We start from the raw sequence: 18074 nt of genomic DNA on the forward strand, positions 1-18074 counted from the left end.
ACGCAGGTTATCTGTATCAAGGCGGGGACAAGAGTTTGTCAAGCGGGTTATCTGTATCAAGGCATGGACAAGAGTTTGTCACGCAAGTTATCTGTATCAAGGCGGGGACAAGGGTTTGTCACCCGGGTTATCTGTACCAAGGCGGAGACAAGAGTTTGTCAAGCGGGTTATCTGTACCAAGGCGGGGACAAGGGTTTGTCACGCGGGTTATCTGTATCAAGGCGGGGACAAGAGTTTGACACGCAGGTTATCTGTATCAAGGCGTGGACAAGAGTTTGTCAAGCGGGATATCTGTATCAAGGTAGGGACAAGAGTTTGTCACGCAAGTTATCTGTATCAAGGCGGGGACAAGAGTTTGTCACGCAGGTTATCTGTATCAAGGCGGGGACAAGAGTTTGTCACGCGGGTTATCTGTATCAAGGCGGAGACAAAAGTTTGTCACCCGGGTTATCTGTTCTGTATCAAGGCGGGGACAAGAGTTTGTCACGCGGGTTATCTGTATCAAGGCAGAGACAAGAGTTTGTCACGCAGGTTATCTGTATCAAGGCAGGTACAAGAGTTTGTCACGCAGGTTATCTGTATCAAGGCGGGGACAAGAGTTTGTCACGCAGGTTATCTGTATTAAGGCGGGGACAAGAGTTTGTCACGCAGGTTATCTGTATCAAGGCGGGGACAAGAGTTTGTCACGCAGGTTATCTGTATCAAGGCGGGGACAAGAGTTTGTCAAGCAGGTTATCTGTACCAAGGCGGGGACAAGGGTTTGTCACGCAGGTTATCTGTATCAAGGCGAGGACAAGGAATTTTTCACGACTGAAATCTCATAAATTCGGCACACAGGCTCTAGAAATCCTCATCTTCAGCATTACCCCATTCAGTTTCAAAAGGAAACTTGTTTTTATACGACGCCAAAGGTTCACGTTAATGTAAGCCTGCTACTTTGTGCAAATCTAATACCCTGCGCACCACCTACGTGACACAACAGGCAACCCAATGACTCCAAAGTGCGATTTTATGTACTTTATTGAAGGAATTACTTACTTACTTCTACCTTTTCTATTTATCGCATTTAGTACGAATTTTAGTGTCGTTTTGTAGAATTTGAAAATGCTGGAAAGAAACCCGTGGATCGTTTTCTTTCGATCTCTGCTCAAGTTCATAGCATTTGCGAAGACAACTGAATGACTACTTCATGGTCAGCCAGCGTATCATTTATTTTGAACAATTGCAATTTGAATATAGTTTGACTTTAAATACAAGCGAATGCCTAATTAATTTATCAACGAAATTAACCCTCGTACGAAGAGGAGCTTGTTAGTTTGAAAGGCGCCAAGTGATAAAAAAAACGCCATAGAGAGAATGAATAATGATGACTTCGCAACGAGAACAAATAAAAAGAGAGTAAATTCGAAATCTCACGAAAGCCGCAAATAAATACATAAAAATTAACTCCTCCCATGAAGGATTGTAACGCTTTGTGAACACATCAACAATATGATCACCCCAGTTATGCATGCCTTGTTCTCAGTCAGCCAGCATTAGTTTCAGTTAAGCTTTTAGGTACGAATTGTTAAAAGTGTGTTTAAACTTCAAACATGGCACCACCATTCCAAAGACAGCTTCGACAGGCTCGCCAAGCATTGCAAGAGACATGCCGAGAGCGAGAAACTCTGAGAAATCTGGATATTTTCGTGCTCGATAACACTTTGCGGGAGACCACAGTTGGTCAACTTCGCGGCCATACAATTGATAACAAGTGGGCCATCTATGATCAGGTATATTCAAATCTTTACTCCCGCAAACATCGACTTTTCCCAGAGTTCATAACGAGTAATTGATATTATACTATAAGCATAGTTGAAATTTTGCTTATTTATTCATCCCTCTTATTGTCTTATCTGTGTCGTTTTTGTGTACGCCTCATCAATTAGGTATGACCTCTAATCTTCTTGTGAAAAGTCTTTTTTTTTTTAATGTCGTTTTTCTGTTTTAATCCAACCGACCGAGGCTCAGAGATAAGTAATTTTACAGGAGGCTTATAATTTGTGGCTGCTAGCGTAGCAGTGTTCTGATTATAATTGCAAATCTGAGCCCGTTTTTTTGGGGGGTGGGGGAGCTTTCCCTTTTATAGCGGAACCTCGTATTTAAGTGTGACCTCTATCCTGTAATCTTGCTGTTAAAATACTTTTATATTCAAACCGCCTTTATTTGTTTTCCAAGCCCGCTCTACTGGTAGTCCGCGTATTTATTCTACATTTGAATTTACTGGAGAGCTACTAAACCACTTAACAAGTCACCCTTGAACGGTCCAATTGTCGTTAGTCAGGTTTGATCGTGATAATATCTCAACCAGAAAATCAAATGTTCTCCCAAGTCAACCAGTGAGATTGGCCCAATGAGATATAAATCGCACGTTAATTGGCTCTCGTGCGATCGATACCATAGAGGCTAGGGGCGTGCACACAAAGGAACCAATGTTGAATTATTATATTTCGAGGCATAGATGCAAAGTAAATAATGTTATTCAACGCTAAGGGTCTAGTCTCCTGCGCGGCCGTCCTTGGTGTCAGTCACTATGGACGGCTGCGCAGGAGACTATTAAGGGTCGTCCCGAATCCTGTTTTACCGGGACCACGGCCTATTTAAAGGTGATCCCAATCTCACACGGCAGCCGTTGTTAAAGAGACAAATCAAAGCCGTGGCAGGGGCACGTGCCACCCCCCACCCCCCCCCCCCAATATTTTCAAAAGTTGTCATATCAATCAATGGCTGTCGTTTTTCTATATGGTCCAAAAGAGTCTGGGGCGAGCACGCGGGAGACCTGTGGCATTCTAAAACGTTAGGGACTAGGTTCCATTTCCAAGATGGCTGCCAGCAAAATCGTAGTAAACACGAATTCCTGCAAGTTTACGTGGAAATTCTCGACTTACAAAGTTCTAGAGCGACATAAAAGCGAAAGGGAAATGACCGAGTGACCTAGAAAATCGACAGTTCTTAAAACAAGATTGACTGATATGAATGAAATGACTAGTTAGGGAGTGGCTTTGCCCAATATGTTTTCTTAATGCTTCTGTATCGTGTCCCCCAATATTTTCAAAAGTTATAAGGAAATGACTAGTACGGGTGGCCTGTGCCCCCAAATGTTTTCGGGGCCTGCTACGGCTTTGCAAATACTTATAGGTTGCCCCTATATCTGGCCGCCTACAAAACAGATGATAAAAAAAAATCGTCCTCTTCTATGTTTACTACAAAGAATCGTTTGGTCTATTGCAAGAAGTATTTTGAATTATCACCTATCAATTGAAGTCCCACACTAGGGTAGCTTTAGTAAATTTAAAGTGTCTATTTCTTTTGATTAGCCGATGAAAATGATTTTGTGTGTGTGACTCAGAGTTGGGTGAGCGCTTGATTCCCCCGCGTTAAGACTTGATGCGTGTACGGAAATTGGTAACCAGAGCGATATACGAAAAACTAAACTCGCATCACGTACCAATCCCGGCGTCAGGAACCTATACTGATGAGTTGAGCAAATAATACATATATTCATACTTTTTATTTGGTCTTTATACAGATTATGTACATGGGATAAATTCCATATAAATCTAAGATTGTTTCACATGCAAAGAAGGACTACAACGTTACTGTGCTTCGTAACGCAGTGATTTTGGCAATTCATTTTGCTAATCATTTATTTTGTTTTTGATAACGCGCAGCTTCGATTTCGAGCGGCTTATGATTGCTAATTCGCAGTTTTGTCAGCGCAATTCTGTGGTTTATACTGGTGACCTGGCTGAAAAATGTATCAAATTCGTTCGCTGTTTTGAATATATATTCTATAGGTTCTAAGTTTGCTTTGTTGGTTGGAGTCTTTTCTTATATAACCATGTATGTCACCGACTTTGTTTTATAAATTTTACCAGCAATTAGATTATGGCTCTCCCATATCTCCCAGCTTATTTCGGTAATCTTTTATTTTAAAACTCCAGAAGACTTTGTTGTCTGCCTCCATAATCCAGTTGTATTGTATGTGGTTTTCGAGAGTTTCTGTCTTTCGTATAGATAATCTCTTCACGTTACGTTAGATAATTTCAGCCAGAATTTTAAAGATCGCATTTTGGCCTTCTTTCTCATAGACAGCCTTCCAAGTTCGCCTCTGCATGTGTTATTACTTATTGCGCCTTTGTATCAACTTGTTCTTTTGGTTCTTTTTCATTTGTAGCGGTTCCTATAACCCTAGCCTCACTGTCGCGATCTCGTACCAGAACAATGAATACAATACACCAAAAACTGGAAATCGACTCTGCCAAATTTTCGTCTCAGGGCCCTGAAGAAGTCTTATTAAAGACGAAAATTTGGCAGAGTCGATTTCCAGTTTTTGGTGTATCCTAGCCTCACTCCCATACAGTAGAATGGGGACTATCAAGTGTATCGAATAATTTTATTGTGAGTTTAGGATAATCTATAAAGTAGTCGCCTAATTCTTTTCTCAATTTGTTGAGTGCTGTCAGGGATTTTTTGCCAGTGTGAAATTTCCAAATGACGATAAATGAATCAAGTCCGAGGTATTTGTATGACTTGACAATTTCAAGCCTGACATAAAGATGATGTTTTTCATTGTTTTACTGTTGTTGTTGAAAATGAGAAATTTTGTTTTCTTAATAAATAAACAAAATACAGGCGAGTGTCCAAAGGAGGGGGAGGGGGGGGGGGGGTTCGAGGGGTCCGGACCACGCCCTGGTATGTGACGAAATGTCACCACCTTCGTTGGTAGTTAAGAAGACGGGCTTATTGTGATGTTTGTATTTGGATAGATAATTTTCTAGGTGGATCTAGTGGCCTATTAAAATAGCGAAAGATGCTAATTTAATTGATTCGTGTTCAGTGAATTACAACTCTGGACCCCACCCTGCGCTTTTCCCTAGACACGCCCATGAAATACTATCTGATCTATCTGGTAAACAGGAGTATGAACAGAAATGTAAGCTTCCTTGGGTCGTGTTACACACGGGCACTTGATGATTGTGTTTCTCAGCCCAATAAATGATTTTTACCAATCCTATTATATCAAGAACACTTAGCTAGAAATTGTCAAACTTTTGTCACTTCCATATAAGAAAACTAATATATTGCTTATTTGGATTCTTGTCATTGTTAAGGTTAGCGTAAGGGACTGCGTAAACTTTATCACTTGTAATCAGAAGAGAAAAACAGTGACTGTGACCATCTTTAGTAAGTTGAGAAGGTCTCTGAAAAATACTCAGATTCCTCGGTACAAGACCCTCAAAACAACGCCTTCTTCTCTGAAAAATACTCAGATTCCTCGGTACCAGACCCCCAAAACAACGCCTTCTTCTCTGAAAAATACTCAGATTCCTCGGTACCAGACCCCCAAAACTACGCCTTCTTCACTGAAAAATACTCAGATTCCACGGTACCAGACCCCCAAAACAACGCCTTCTTCTCTGAAAAATACTCAGATTCCTCGGTACCAGACCCTTAAAAACAACGCCTTCTTCTCTGAAAAATACTCAGATTCCTCGGTACCAGACCCCCAAAACAACGCCTTCTTCTCTGCCCCCACACTTGCAAGAATTCCAGCATGACCCGTGATGTTTTCGCGTGACCCGTGATGTGTTCGCGTGACCCGTGATGTGTTCTCCTCGTATCGAAGGCATATATCAAGTTTTCGCATTTTTTTTTTTCGCCTCTATATATTGTTGGACCGGGCGATGGTCTTATCGCGCCTTATCCCCACTGACTAACCTCTCCCTCCCGGGTCTTTGTAGTAATTCATGATTCCATGGCAGTACTCGCTCTTGATATCCCACTTTCATTTGCGTTCAGGTAAAGAAAATCGGCTTCGAACACATGATTGTAGCTTCGTTTAACCACATGACGAGGTTGGGTGACACATTCATCAAACAACTCCACGAGAGAGGCGAGGATATGACTCTCAAATATGCCTTTACCGAGTTCCTGGAGAAGATAGATGAGAATCGAGTGCCCATTCCTGACCTCATCCCTGTCGGGATGAGAAAGATGAAAGAGTTAGGAATAGGGAATGCCATTATCGAGATAGACTTGGTCTACAATGGGATTGACTACAAAAAGTTCACGATAAATAAGATTTGCGACCTGCTGCTTGAACGGTGAGTTGGGCGCAGGGTGCGCGCTAGCCTCGCCCCAAGGTCTTCTGGGCAATTTCCAACATCTATAAGCATGCGCGTGCACTCACCATGGAAACCTACCTCAACTACCGGCATGCAGCGCGCGCTTCGTTTGATTTATGCTTAAAAAAGCCCGCGCTGCATTCTGGTAGTTGAGGTAGGTTTCTATGGTTATGCGCGCGCAAACTTATAGCTGGAATGGCCTATTTGGTGGATGTGGTTCTTTGAAATCCGTTAGGCTAAGCTGTCACTAAATGGGTGGCTTCTAAGGCTATCTTAGCAAAAACTCATTTATTTCTCACAAATCTTTTTGTATACGATATTTTACCCCTTCCCAAGCAAATAATAGTGCTAAAACGAAACAAAGACAACGAATAACCTCATTTTTTTTCTATAATTTGACTGTTCTAGATTCCGGTGGATTCGTGCGAATCTAAACTCCAAAGATCCAAAAATCTTTGTCAACCTAAGAGACTTCTTTGACGCCATCAATAAAAGGCCCAGGCGAATCTTGAAGGTTGTGAATTATTTGTCGACACTTCCACCTGAAGATCGTCCTTTTGGTATCGTCTACGAAGAATCAGGTAAAAATATTACAACCGATGCTCAACACACAGCTCATCGAGACTAGATTTTATTGCGGGCAGGAGTTTTAAGACATCGGGCGCAGGCGCATACACAGGATTGGCTGAGGGGGGGGGGGGGGGGTTGCGCAGTCGTAGGTATCATATGGAAAAAGTATAGTATTTGAAGATTCCTTAATAAGAAATGACCCATTTTTTGGCCGCCAGGGGTGGAGTCGGGATCATGGGGAAGAAGTGAGGGTTAGGAAAGACTGGCACTTTTAAAATATTTAATTTGCCTTTTAACAGTTTTGAAGTTGGCTGATTTAGAACTTATCAATTGTATTGAACTTCTTTTTAACACCCTGTAACGTGCTTATACTATGCCCATAAAACAAAACCTAAATTGTTACTACTTATTTAGTATATATTTTGGCATTATAATTAAACTAGAACAGGCAAATGGAAACAATGCCTTGTTAGAACTTTTGTTGTCTCAAATAGTCAACTCAGTAAGAGTAACTATTCAGACTTTGTTTCATGGATATAGTGTGAGCACTATGTCCATGAGAACCATAAAAAGACAGTAATGTTTTAATACGACTTTTGTGGTAAACACCAGTTCCACCCGCGCACAATGCCTTATAGGTTAAATAACCCGCGCAAAACGTTACAAAGCCTTACAATGTCTCACATGGACTTGTTCAGGCTGACTTCCGTCTCTTTTCTTAATCTTGTACTATGTAAGACCCGTGACGTAGCTCTTTTAATACACGATTTACAGGAAAAAACTTCCCGGAGACCGTCGGAGTGTGGACCCGAGTGATACGGGACGAGATGGACCGGTGCGGGTTCCAGGACGGACACCTCCTAGTGCACGTGCACGAGCAGTGGGGAATGCAGGATGTGACTCAGCTTAGATGCCTTGCTAACGGAGCGAACGGGATCTGGGCGGGACTTAGTAAAGAGGGGGCCTCTATGGGTCACGCATGCTCTAGCGTGACACTGATGAACCTTGTGCGCATGGGCAATAAGAAGGTAACGCAATACCCTCCTAGGTCCGACTTGCACGTGAAGAATTCTTTATACTGCAAAAGAAAAAAAATCCGTGCAAATGAGGTGTACATTCTAGATCAACATGAATCATGGTGGAACTCAATCCATTCTACATTTATTATGGCTCTATTTTATTGCTCACGAGTATGGAATATCTAATGGAAAATGATATTTCTATAAATGATAGGATGCTCTTTTAATAAAATGCTATATTGATAGAACCCAAAACATTAGTGTCACGCAGGTCGTATCATCATATATCATCATCATCATCATCCACCCTCCATCATCATCACAAACATCATCATCCTTCTCATCAACAACAACAATAGTCAAGACGTCATTGTTATCTCAATCACCACCATCATTATTACTCTCATTATTAATCATTATCATAACCACTATCATTAACCTCTATCGCCGTTATTACAACCATCATCAAAACCTTTTGCTACCACAGCTGTCATCATTATTAAAAAATTATCATCATTATCAACACCATTACACCTATCATTGCCCTGGTCAGCAACAACCACTAAAACAGCTTTTTATCACACCACTCTCGCCAAGGCACCCATTAACACCACCTACCCACGTGCAGGTGCTGAAAAAGTTCAACTGCGAGGAGTTGCGCAACGCCGCCATTGCTGTTACCCGGATTGTAACAGGACGGGACCCAGACCCTCTTCAGCCGATCTATGGTAGTCGTGCTCTGGACATGGTGTTCGGCATTGACCAGTTCGCGCCCGACAGCAAGGAGTTTAGGTATTAAACTTTTTCATGGCATCACTCGAGGGCAGATACAGGAATTGTTTCTGTATGAGGGAGGTAGTAAAATCCATTTATTCTAATATTTTTTTATTCTCATTTATCTATTCTTATTTTTTTTCATTGATTCTGAGATCTCTGCCCCGACGGGTTGGCACCGCCTCCCACTTCGTCTCGCAATTCTCACACGGCATATATTTAAAACAACTGTAGTAGGGTTATTATTCACCTACTCATTGTCATTTCCCAGCATGGCGGCTTTCTTTGGCGAGGAGCCCGTCATGCGTATAACAACCCTGGCCTCGGCCGCAATGATCGCCCTACGACTCAAGCGGCTTTTTGGGGAAGACCCGCAATTCACCGAGGGACAAGGCGAGCGAATGAAGGAGGTGAGTGTCATTTTCTGTTAAGGACTTGACTGGTGCCATACCCTTATGTACTACCCACTTCCAGGCGTTCTTACCGGGTTTCCTGTGTTCATCCTAGTCACAGGTGTTCTTATCGGTTTTCCTGTGTTCAACCTATAGTCCTAGGTCTTTTTACCGGGTTTTCTGTGTGCTACCCTACTTCCAGGCGTTCTTACCGGGTTTCCTGTGTTCAACCTAGTCGCAGGCGGTCTTATCGGGGTTTCCTGTGTACTACTCTACTTCCAGGCGTTCTTTCCAGGTTTCCTGTGTAATACCCTACTTCCAGGCGTTCTTATCGGGTTTCCTGTGTACTACCCTACTTCCAGGCGTTCTTATCGGGTTTCCTGTGTACTACCCTACTTCCAGGCGTTTTTATCGGGTTTCCTGAGTACTACCCTACTTCCAGGCGTTCTTACCGGGTTTCCTGTGTACTACCCTACTTCCAGGCGTTTTTACCGGGTTTCCTGTGTACTACCCTAAGTCCAGTAGTTCTTACCGGGTTTCCTGTGTACTACCCTACTTCCAGGCCTTCTTTCCGGGTTTCCAGTGTACTACCGTACTTCCAGGCGTTCTTTCCGGGTTTCCTGTGTACTACCCTACTTCCAGGCGTTCTTATCGTGTTTCCGGTGTACTACCCTACTTCCAGGCGTTCTTACCGGGTTTCCTGTGTACTACCCTACTTCCAGGCGTTCTTACCGGGTTTCCTGTGTACTACTCTACTTCCAGGCGTTCTTATCGGGTTTCCTGTGTACTACCCTACTTCCAGGCGTTCTTACCGGGTTTCCTGTGTACTACCCTACTTCCAGGCGTTCTTATCGGGTTTCCTGTGTACTACCCTACTTCCAGGCGTTCTTATCGGGTTTCCTGTGTACTACCCTACTTCCAGGCGTTCTTACCGGGTTTCCTGTGTACTACCCTACTTCCAGGCGTTCTTACCGGGTTTCCTGTGTACTACCCTACTTCCAGGCCTTCTTTCCGGGTTTCCAGTGTACTACCGTACTTCCAGGCGTTCTTTCCGGGTTTCCTGTGTACTACCCTACTTTCAGGCGTTCTTATCGTGTTTCCGGTGACCTACCCTACTTCCAGGCGTTCTTACCGGGTTTCCTGTGTACTACCCTACTTCCAGGCGTTCTTACCGGGTTTCCTGTGTACTACTCTACTTCCAGGCGTTCTAATCGGGTTTCCTGTGTACTACCCTACTTCCAGGCGTTCTTACCGGGATTCCTGTGTACTACCCTACTTCCAGGCGTTCTTATCGGGTTTCCTGTGTAATACCCTACTTCCAGGCGTTCTTACCGGGTTTCCTGTGTACTACCCTACTTCCAGGCGTTCTTTCCGGGTTTCCTGTGTACTACCCTACTTCCAGGCGTTCTTATCGTGTTTCCGGTGTACTACCCTACTTCCAGGCGTTCTTATCGTGTTTCCGGTGTACTACCGTACTTCCAGGCGTTCTTTCCGGGTTTCCTGTGTACTACCGTACTTCCAGGCGTTCTTACCGGGTTTCCAGTGTACTACCGTACTTCCAGGCGTTCTTATCGTGTTTCCGGTGTACTACCATACTTCCAGGCGTTCTTATCGGGTTTCCAGTGTACTACCCTACTTCCAGGCGTTCTTATCGTGTTTCCGGTGTACTACCATACTTCCAGGCGTTCTTATCGGGTTTCCAGTGTACTACCCTACTTCCAGGCGTTCTTATCGTGTTTCCGGTGTACTACACTACTTCCAGGCGTTCTTATCGTGTTTCCGGTGTACTACCCTACTTCCAGGCGTTTTTACCGGGTTTCCTGTGTACTACCCTACTTCCAGGCGTTCTTATCGGGTTTCCTTTGTACTACCCTACTTCCAGGCGTTCTTATCGGGTTTCCTGTGTACTACCCTACTTCCAGGCGTTCTTATCGGGTTTCCTGTGTACTACCGTACTTCCAGGCGTTCTTATCGGGTTTCCTGTGTAATACCCTACTTCCAGGCGTTCTTACCGGGTCTCCTGTGTACTACCCTACTTCCAGGCGTTCTTACCGGGTTTCCTGTGTACTACCCTACCTCCAGGCGTTCTTACCGGGTCTCCTGTGTACTACCCTAGTTCCAGGCGTTTTTACCGGGTTTCCTGTGTACTACCGTACTTCCAGGCGTTCTTATCGGGTTTCCTGTGTACTACCCTACTTCCAGGCGTTCTTATCGGGTTTCCAGTGTACTACCGTACTTCCAGGCGTTCTTATCGGGTTTCCTGTGTACTACCCTACTTCCAGGCGTTCTTTCCGGGTTTCCAGTGTACTACCCTACTTCCAGGCGTTCTTATCGTGTTTCCGGTGTACTACCATACTTCCAGGCGTTCTTATCGTGTTTCCGGTGTACTACCCTACTTCCAGGCGTTCTTATCGTGTTTCCGGTGTGCTACCCTACTTCCAGGCGTTCTTATCGTGTTTTCGGTGTACTACCCTACTTCCAGGCGTTCTTATCGTGTTTCCGGTGTACTACACTACCTCCAGGCGTTCTTACCGGGTTTCCTGTGTACTACCCTACCTCCAGGCGTTCTTACCGGGTCTCCTGTGTACTACCCTACATCCAGGCGTTTTTACCGGGTTTCCTGTGTACTACCCTACTTCCAGGCGTTCTTACCGGGTTTCCAGTGTACTACCGTACTTCCAGGCGTTATTACCGGGTTTCCTGTGTACTACCCTACTTCCAGGCGTTCTTATCGTGTTTCCGGTGTACTACCATACTTCCAGGCGTTCTTACCGGGTTTCCAGTGTACTACCGTACTTCCAGGCGTTCTTACCGGGTTTCCTGTGTACTACCCTACTTCCAGGCGTTCTTTCCGGGTTTCCAGTGTACTACCCTACTTCCAGGCGTTCTTATCGTGTTTCCGGTGTACTACCATACTTCCAGGCGTTCTTTCCGGGTTTCCGGTGTACTACCCTACTTCCAGGCGTTCTTATCGTGTTTCCGGTGTACTACCCTACTTCCAGGCGTTCTTATCGTGTTTCCGGTGTACTACCATACTTCCAGGCGTTCTTATCGTGTTTCCGGTGTACTACCATACTTCCAGGCGTTCTTATCGTGTTTCCGGTGTACTACCCTACTTCCAGGCGTTCTTATCGTGTTTCCGGTGTACTACCCTACTTCCAGGCGTTCTTATCGTGTTTCCGGTGTACTACCATACTTCCAGGCGTTCTTATCGTGTTTCCGGTGTACTACCCTACTTCCAGGCGTTCTTATCGTGTTTCCGGTGTACTACACTACTTCCAGGCGTTCTTATCGTGTTTCCGGTGTAATACCCTACTTCCAGGCGTTCTTTCCGGGTTTCCTGTGTACTACCCTACTTCCAGGCGTTCTTATCGTGTTTCCGGTGTACTACACTACTTCCAGCCGTTCTTACCGTGTTTCCGGTGTACTACCCTACTTCCAGGCGTTCTTATCGTGTTTCCGGTGTACTACACTACTTCCAGGCGTTCTTATCGTGTTTCCGGTGTACTACCGTACTTCCAGGCGTTCTTATCGTGTTTCCGGTGTACTACCGTACTTCCAGGCGTTCTTATCGTGTTTCCGGTGTAATACCTTACTTCCAGGCGTTCTTTCCGGGTTTCCAGTGTACTACCGTACTTCCAGGCGTTCTTATCGTGTTTCCGGTGTACTACACTACTTCCAGGCGTTCTTATCGTGTTTCCGGTGTACTACCCTACTTCCAGGCGTTCTTATCGTGTTTCCGGTGTACTACACTACTTCCAGGCGTTCTTTCCGGGTTTCCTGTGTACTACCCTACTTCCAGGCGTTCTTTCCGGGTTTCCAGTGTACTACCGTACTTCCAGGCGTTCTTATCGTGTTTCCGGTGTACTACCATACTTCCAGGCGTTCTTATCGTGTTTCCGGTGTACTACCCTACTTCCAGGCGTTCTTATCGTGTTTCCGGTGTACTACACTACTTCCAGGCGTTCTTATCGTGTTTCCGGTGTAATACCCTACTTCCAGGCGTTCTTTCCGGGTTTCCTGTGTACTACCCTACTTCCAGGCGTTCTTTCCGGGTTTCCTGTGTACTACCCTACTTCCAGGCGTTCTTATCGTGTTTCCGGTGTACTACCGTACTTCCAGGCGTTTTTACCGGGTTTCCTGTGTACTACCCTACTTCCAGGCGTTCTTTCCGGGTTTCCAGTGTACTACCGTACTTCCAGGCGTTCTTTCCGGGTTTCCTGTGTACTACCCTACTTCCAGTCGTTCTTATCGTGTTTCCGGTGTACTACCATACTTCCAGGCGTTCTTACCGGGTTTCCTGTGTACTACCCTACTTCCAGGCGTCCTTTCCGGGTTTTCCTGTCCTTGGAGATAAGCCGTGAGACAACTTGACGGCTGTGGCGATCCTGTGACGTCAGAGCTTTTACCTACCACAGGAAGCCCGATCACCAACCCGGGAAAGAACGCCTATCTATAAACCTTATAAGAGATAATCATGCTACCGCCGTCCGAGCGGTGTTCATGGTCTATTCCCAGGTTCCTGCTTCGAAATGTTTTTCAAGGTTGAGAAAACCTTTTAAGCTACCAGTGTTTCTGTTAGTAGTGAATCCTCAGGCGGCCCAAGCTCTAGGCCTGTCTAATAAAAAAATGTTAATAGAATAAATTTGTCCTTTTGGGTTCCACTGTATCTTTGTATCTGATCTCGTGACTATTTCACATTCCACACGCTCGCGCAACCCGTAACTGTTCCACAGCCCGAGCAACGTGTGGCGACTCTATCTCTGTATATAACAAAGTTTATCCTTAGTATACCTAGTATACCTAGACAGACCTAGACTTGGGCCGCCTGTGGCCAATCCTAACCACCGTTGCTAGGTGATACCAGCATCCTCGTTGCTTATTGATACATATCCGCCTAATTCCGTTGCTAGGTGATGTTGAAGGATCTCCATGCCAACATAAAGGAGGAGTACCACAGTGGCCCTGGACTTGCCATGCTGTTTGATCGCTCTGGCGGAAAGCTCACGCCCAAGATGAGTGAAGTGATTGCTAACGCTGAGATCAAGGACGTGCATATCAAAGAGCTTATCAATGAGGTGGGAGAAACACTTGAAAGCTAAATAACTTATGGATACATCCCCGATCCCCGATCGGTCCGCCCTGAGAAACCCTCGGTCAGCAAAATTCCGTACTGACAACCCTCTGGTAGCTAGATACCGTACTGACAAGCTCCCGGTAGCTAAAAACCGTACTGACAAACCCTCGGTAGCTAAAAACCGTACTGTCAAATCCCCGGGCAGCTAAATACCGTACTGATACACCCCTGTTCAGCTTAATACCTTAAAGTCCATATAACCTTTCAGAGTTGATAGACTTTGTCAATTCTTTTTATTTTCATCTTGCAAATAATATGTGGTTCTTATGGACCCTATAAAACACGCGTTCGCGCGAATAACTCAAATCTGTAATATTGAGGTATTTTGGTAGACCGAGATGTCAACCATGAGAAAACATATGCGCGCGCTAAACCGGTTCCCGTCTTCATGTCTTAGTTAATGCTGAAGAACGTTGTGTGGTTACAACTTTTACCGTCATCTTTATATCTCAACCTGGTAGACAAATGATTATTTAACTTCAGGAAACAAATCTGCAAAATTTAGCAGATATCTTTTAGTCTTTGGATTGTTTTTGCATGGTGCGCGCGCGTTGCATTCGCAATCAAGAATGGCGACATTCTCACGAGCGCGCGCTGTTTTTGAAACCTACAACAAAGCCATATTTTCTTTTTTCGCATACAAACCTCGACTTTAAATTATTCTTCGCTTTATTGTGGGTATTATAGAAAACAATTCGCCACTATTTTGTGGTATTGCCGTCTCTGAATTTTAACGGATTTAAGGAAAATACGTTGCTACAGATTTTCCCGCCAAAACTTGGAATTATTCACTCGGTTCAATCTCCTTTCGCGCGGCCAGGAAAATTTTCAAAGATCTGTAGAAAATTCAAATTTTAATCAAATTCAATTCCCTTTTCAGAATTTTAAAGTTTATCTATGCTTTGTTTTGGCTAGATTGATATAAGTGAAAGGTTTTAAGAACTTTAATACCACAAACCTCTTGTATACTACTAAATATCGAGTCTAAAGCAGTATTAGAGATGCCAATTACAGTAGTGATAATAAAAGAAGCCACCTTCAGAACCAGAACAAGCGCTTAATAAAGGTTTGCCGTTGGTTAAGAGCAGAGTTTTCGTGCCATGGCACCTGGGTTATGGTAGCCTGCGAAACAAGCTCTCGAAAAGCGACCCAGAAAAGCTACCGGAAAAGCCGCATGAAGCCCCCGGCCAAAAATTTCATGCAACTAAGCTCATCTAACAGGTATTTGTCAAATGCGAAGGGAAGTGCCATGAAACAGGTTAATGGAGTTACCTAATAGGAAAAGAGTTCTCATTTAAGACGTGTTTTAAAGTGAATAAGTGGCTGGCGAATTAACCTTAACCCTTGGCGCTCAGGCTAATTTCAAACGTCGTTATCCATGAGCCGTATTCAGTGGAAATACGTATGCAAATGGTCGAGTCGATTTTTTCATCTTCATTTTCAAGCCTTTGCATTGAATAAGGCTCATGGATAATACGACGTTTGAACTTAGCCTCGGGCAAGCATTAATTCGACTTCCTTTTGTGCACAGATCCGCGCCATGTGGGACGAGTGGGACCTGCGCGAGGGCGGCGAGCGTGACGACTGTCTCGAGTTTGCCTCGTTCTATAGCGGCTTTATGGCGCCATACTTCGGATGCTACCGGTGCGACGAGACCAAGATGGCACTCAAGTGCATCGACATGGACAAGGACGACAAGGTGGACTGGAACGAGTTCGTGACTTATCTCAAGTGGGCTGGGCACCAGTACCCGCAGGTAATTATGCATTATGGGAAGGGCTAGGCTGACAGAAACGAGTGCACGACTTACGTCAAGTATAGTGGGGCACCAGTTACACGAATTTCTGCAAGTTTACTTGAAAGTTCTTGACTTGACATTGAACTGTTCAATGAGGGGAAACAAAAGAGAAAAACGGTTTTTGGTGTCATAGTAATTGGCGGTTGCCAATTGGAATTGGCTGAGCGACTTACGACGGTCACATTGTGAAGTTCCAGAAAATATTTATACTCCCCCCCATTGAGGGGATTGGAAATTCCGGGGGGATGGGGGAGTCAAACTCCCGGGGGGGGGGGGGGGGGAATGCCCTTTTCCTTAACAGTTACTGTATTTTTTTTTCTCCGACCCCCTCCATGGGGGGATAGATATTTTCTAGAACTACACATCATAAAAACACATCATTCAAAATTTGAGAATAGAGATGTATTCGAATATGAAGTGGCACTGCTTTAAAATTTAATTTTTTTTTTGCATCGCAATATATACCCAAATCATGAATGTTTCTTATGATAAAATGCGTACTTAACGACCTTCAACTCAATATATCCTCCATCGCTTGAAAACCATACTTCTCAAAAGAAGAAGTCTAAGCTTATCCCATGCTCGGTACGTAGGCTTTTAGCATTACTGACCTTGCAAACTAAGTCCCAGCAAGGCCGCCGTGGCGCGTGTGACGTCACACGCTCAGAGCCTAAATACTGTGATATGTGTGTTTATTAGGTTGAGAACTCACACGCTCAGAGCCTAAATACTGTGATATGTGTGTTTATTAGGTTGAGAACTCACACGCTCAGAGCCTAAATACTGTGATATGTGTGTTTATTAGGTTGAGAACGCACACGCTCAGAGCCTAAATACTGTGATATGTGTGTTTATAAGGTTGAGAACTCACACGCTCAGAGCCTAAATACTGTGATATGTGTGTTTATTAGGTAGAGAACTCACACGCTCAGAGCCTAAATACTGTGATATGTGTGTTTATTAGGTTGAGAACGCACACGCTCAGAGCCTAAATACTGTGATATGTGTGTTTATTAGGTTGAGAACGCACACGCTCAGAGCCTAAATACTGTGATATGTGTGTTTATTAGGTAGAGAATGCAGAACAGCTACTGTCAACTGCGTTCCGTAAAGGTCTCATCCCAGCCATGCAGGACGAGGTCATAAAGCAGAAACTCAATGACTTACCGAAGCTCGAAGGGGGAGAAATGGATGACGACGACGACGACATCTATGACTAACAGGATCGATAATAGTTCGGTAGACCTCTATGGTGTACTAGATAAATGCTAATCGGTATGTATCTTTGCCAATAGCAGATTTGCGATAGCTTGGTTAATTAATAGAAGGGAATTCAAACCACAGCCGCCTTGTGAATTACCCTAAAATAAAAAAAAATGCTGCTCTAATGCTGATAAAGTGTTTTGATATGTTGGGTGTAAAAGGAGACTTGCATGGGGTGTATATTGACAAAAAAGGGCGTAAATAAAAATAAACACAGGGTTAGAAATCTTAGTAATCTTGTTTATTTACCTTCATACGGCGTCCAGAGACCAGGATTCAACCATACATACGTTACCCATGAACCACTGCGGGTAACGAAACATTGATTCGCGGGTGCAACCTTTATGGAAAAACCCAAATGCGAACGCTTATTTGTTATATTTTCCTAGAGTCCCTGAAAACAACACTCTGATTGCGTAAGAGAATTTAACTTTTATTATACAAATCCACCACAGCTAGACCGCAAATCTGGGATAGCCCTGATCCATTACACAACAAATACAAACATCTTGAGACTAGGCTCGGTTTCCAGCCGTGGTGGTTTCGATGCGCCCGCGATCCTCTCCTATTCCAAGGCTGGGCGCTGGGTACGAGACTTTGTCTGGATTAGCCAATCAGAAACTTACCGCTCGAAAGTCCGTCGGTAAATACATTAGCATAATTACCACGCTTAGAGTTCAAAATGGCGGCCGGAGGGTTCGCGAAAGTGTTCAACTCATAGTTAGAAAAGTTCGGTTAGGAAGACTGTAAGGCCCCAGCAAAAACTTGCCGTGAAAGAGCTCTCTTTTTGGCAGGAAATCCCAGGGTCCGCACATCACGCATAATTATCTCAGTTACGATGTGACGTCACGAACAGGAGTCAGTGTAGGAGAGCGCGACGTAACCACGGCTGGAAACCGAGCCTTGTTCAAATGACTTCGGGCTACCTGTGGCTGCGAGAGCGTATTGTGAGAA

The 18074-nt window shown here is 44.4% G+C and overlaps 1 protein-coding gene across 1 annotated transcript; it reads left to right on the top strand.

Moving 5' to 3' along the window:
- The first annotated feature begins 1511 nt into the window (after positions 1-1511).
- LOC5506209 lies at positions 1512-17351 on the top strand. Its single transcript, XM_048732544.1, has 9 exons — positions 1512-1772; positions 5842-6146; positions 6576-6748; positions 7512-7765; positions 8385-8548; positions 8802-8940; positions 13836-14000; positions 15591-15815; positions 16928-17351. Exons 1-9 carry the CDS (start codon positions 1593-1595, stop codon positions 17075-17077), a joined length of 1755 nt encoding a protein of 584 aa, XP_048588501.1. The 5' UTR covers positions 1512-1592; the 3' UTR covers positions 17078-17351.
- Positions 17352-18074: the final 723 nt, after the last annotated feature.

This window comes from Nematostella vectensis, chromosome 9 (genome assembly GCF_932526225.1).
Source record: "Nematostella vectensis chromosome 9, jaNemVect1.1, whole genome shotgun sequence".
Classification (NCBI taxonomy): domain Eukaryota; kingdom Metazoa; phylum Cnidaria; class Anthozoa; order Actiniaria; family Edwardsiidae; genus Nematostella; species Nematostella vectensis.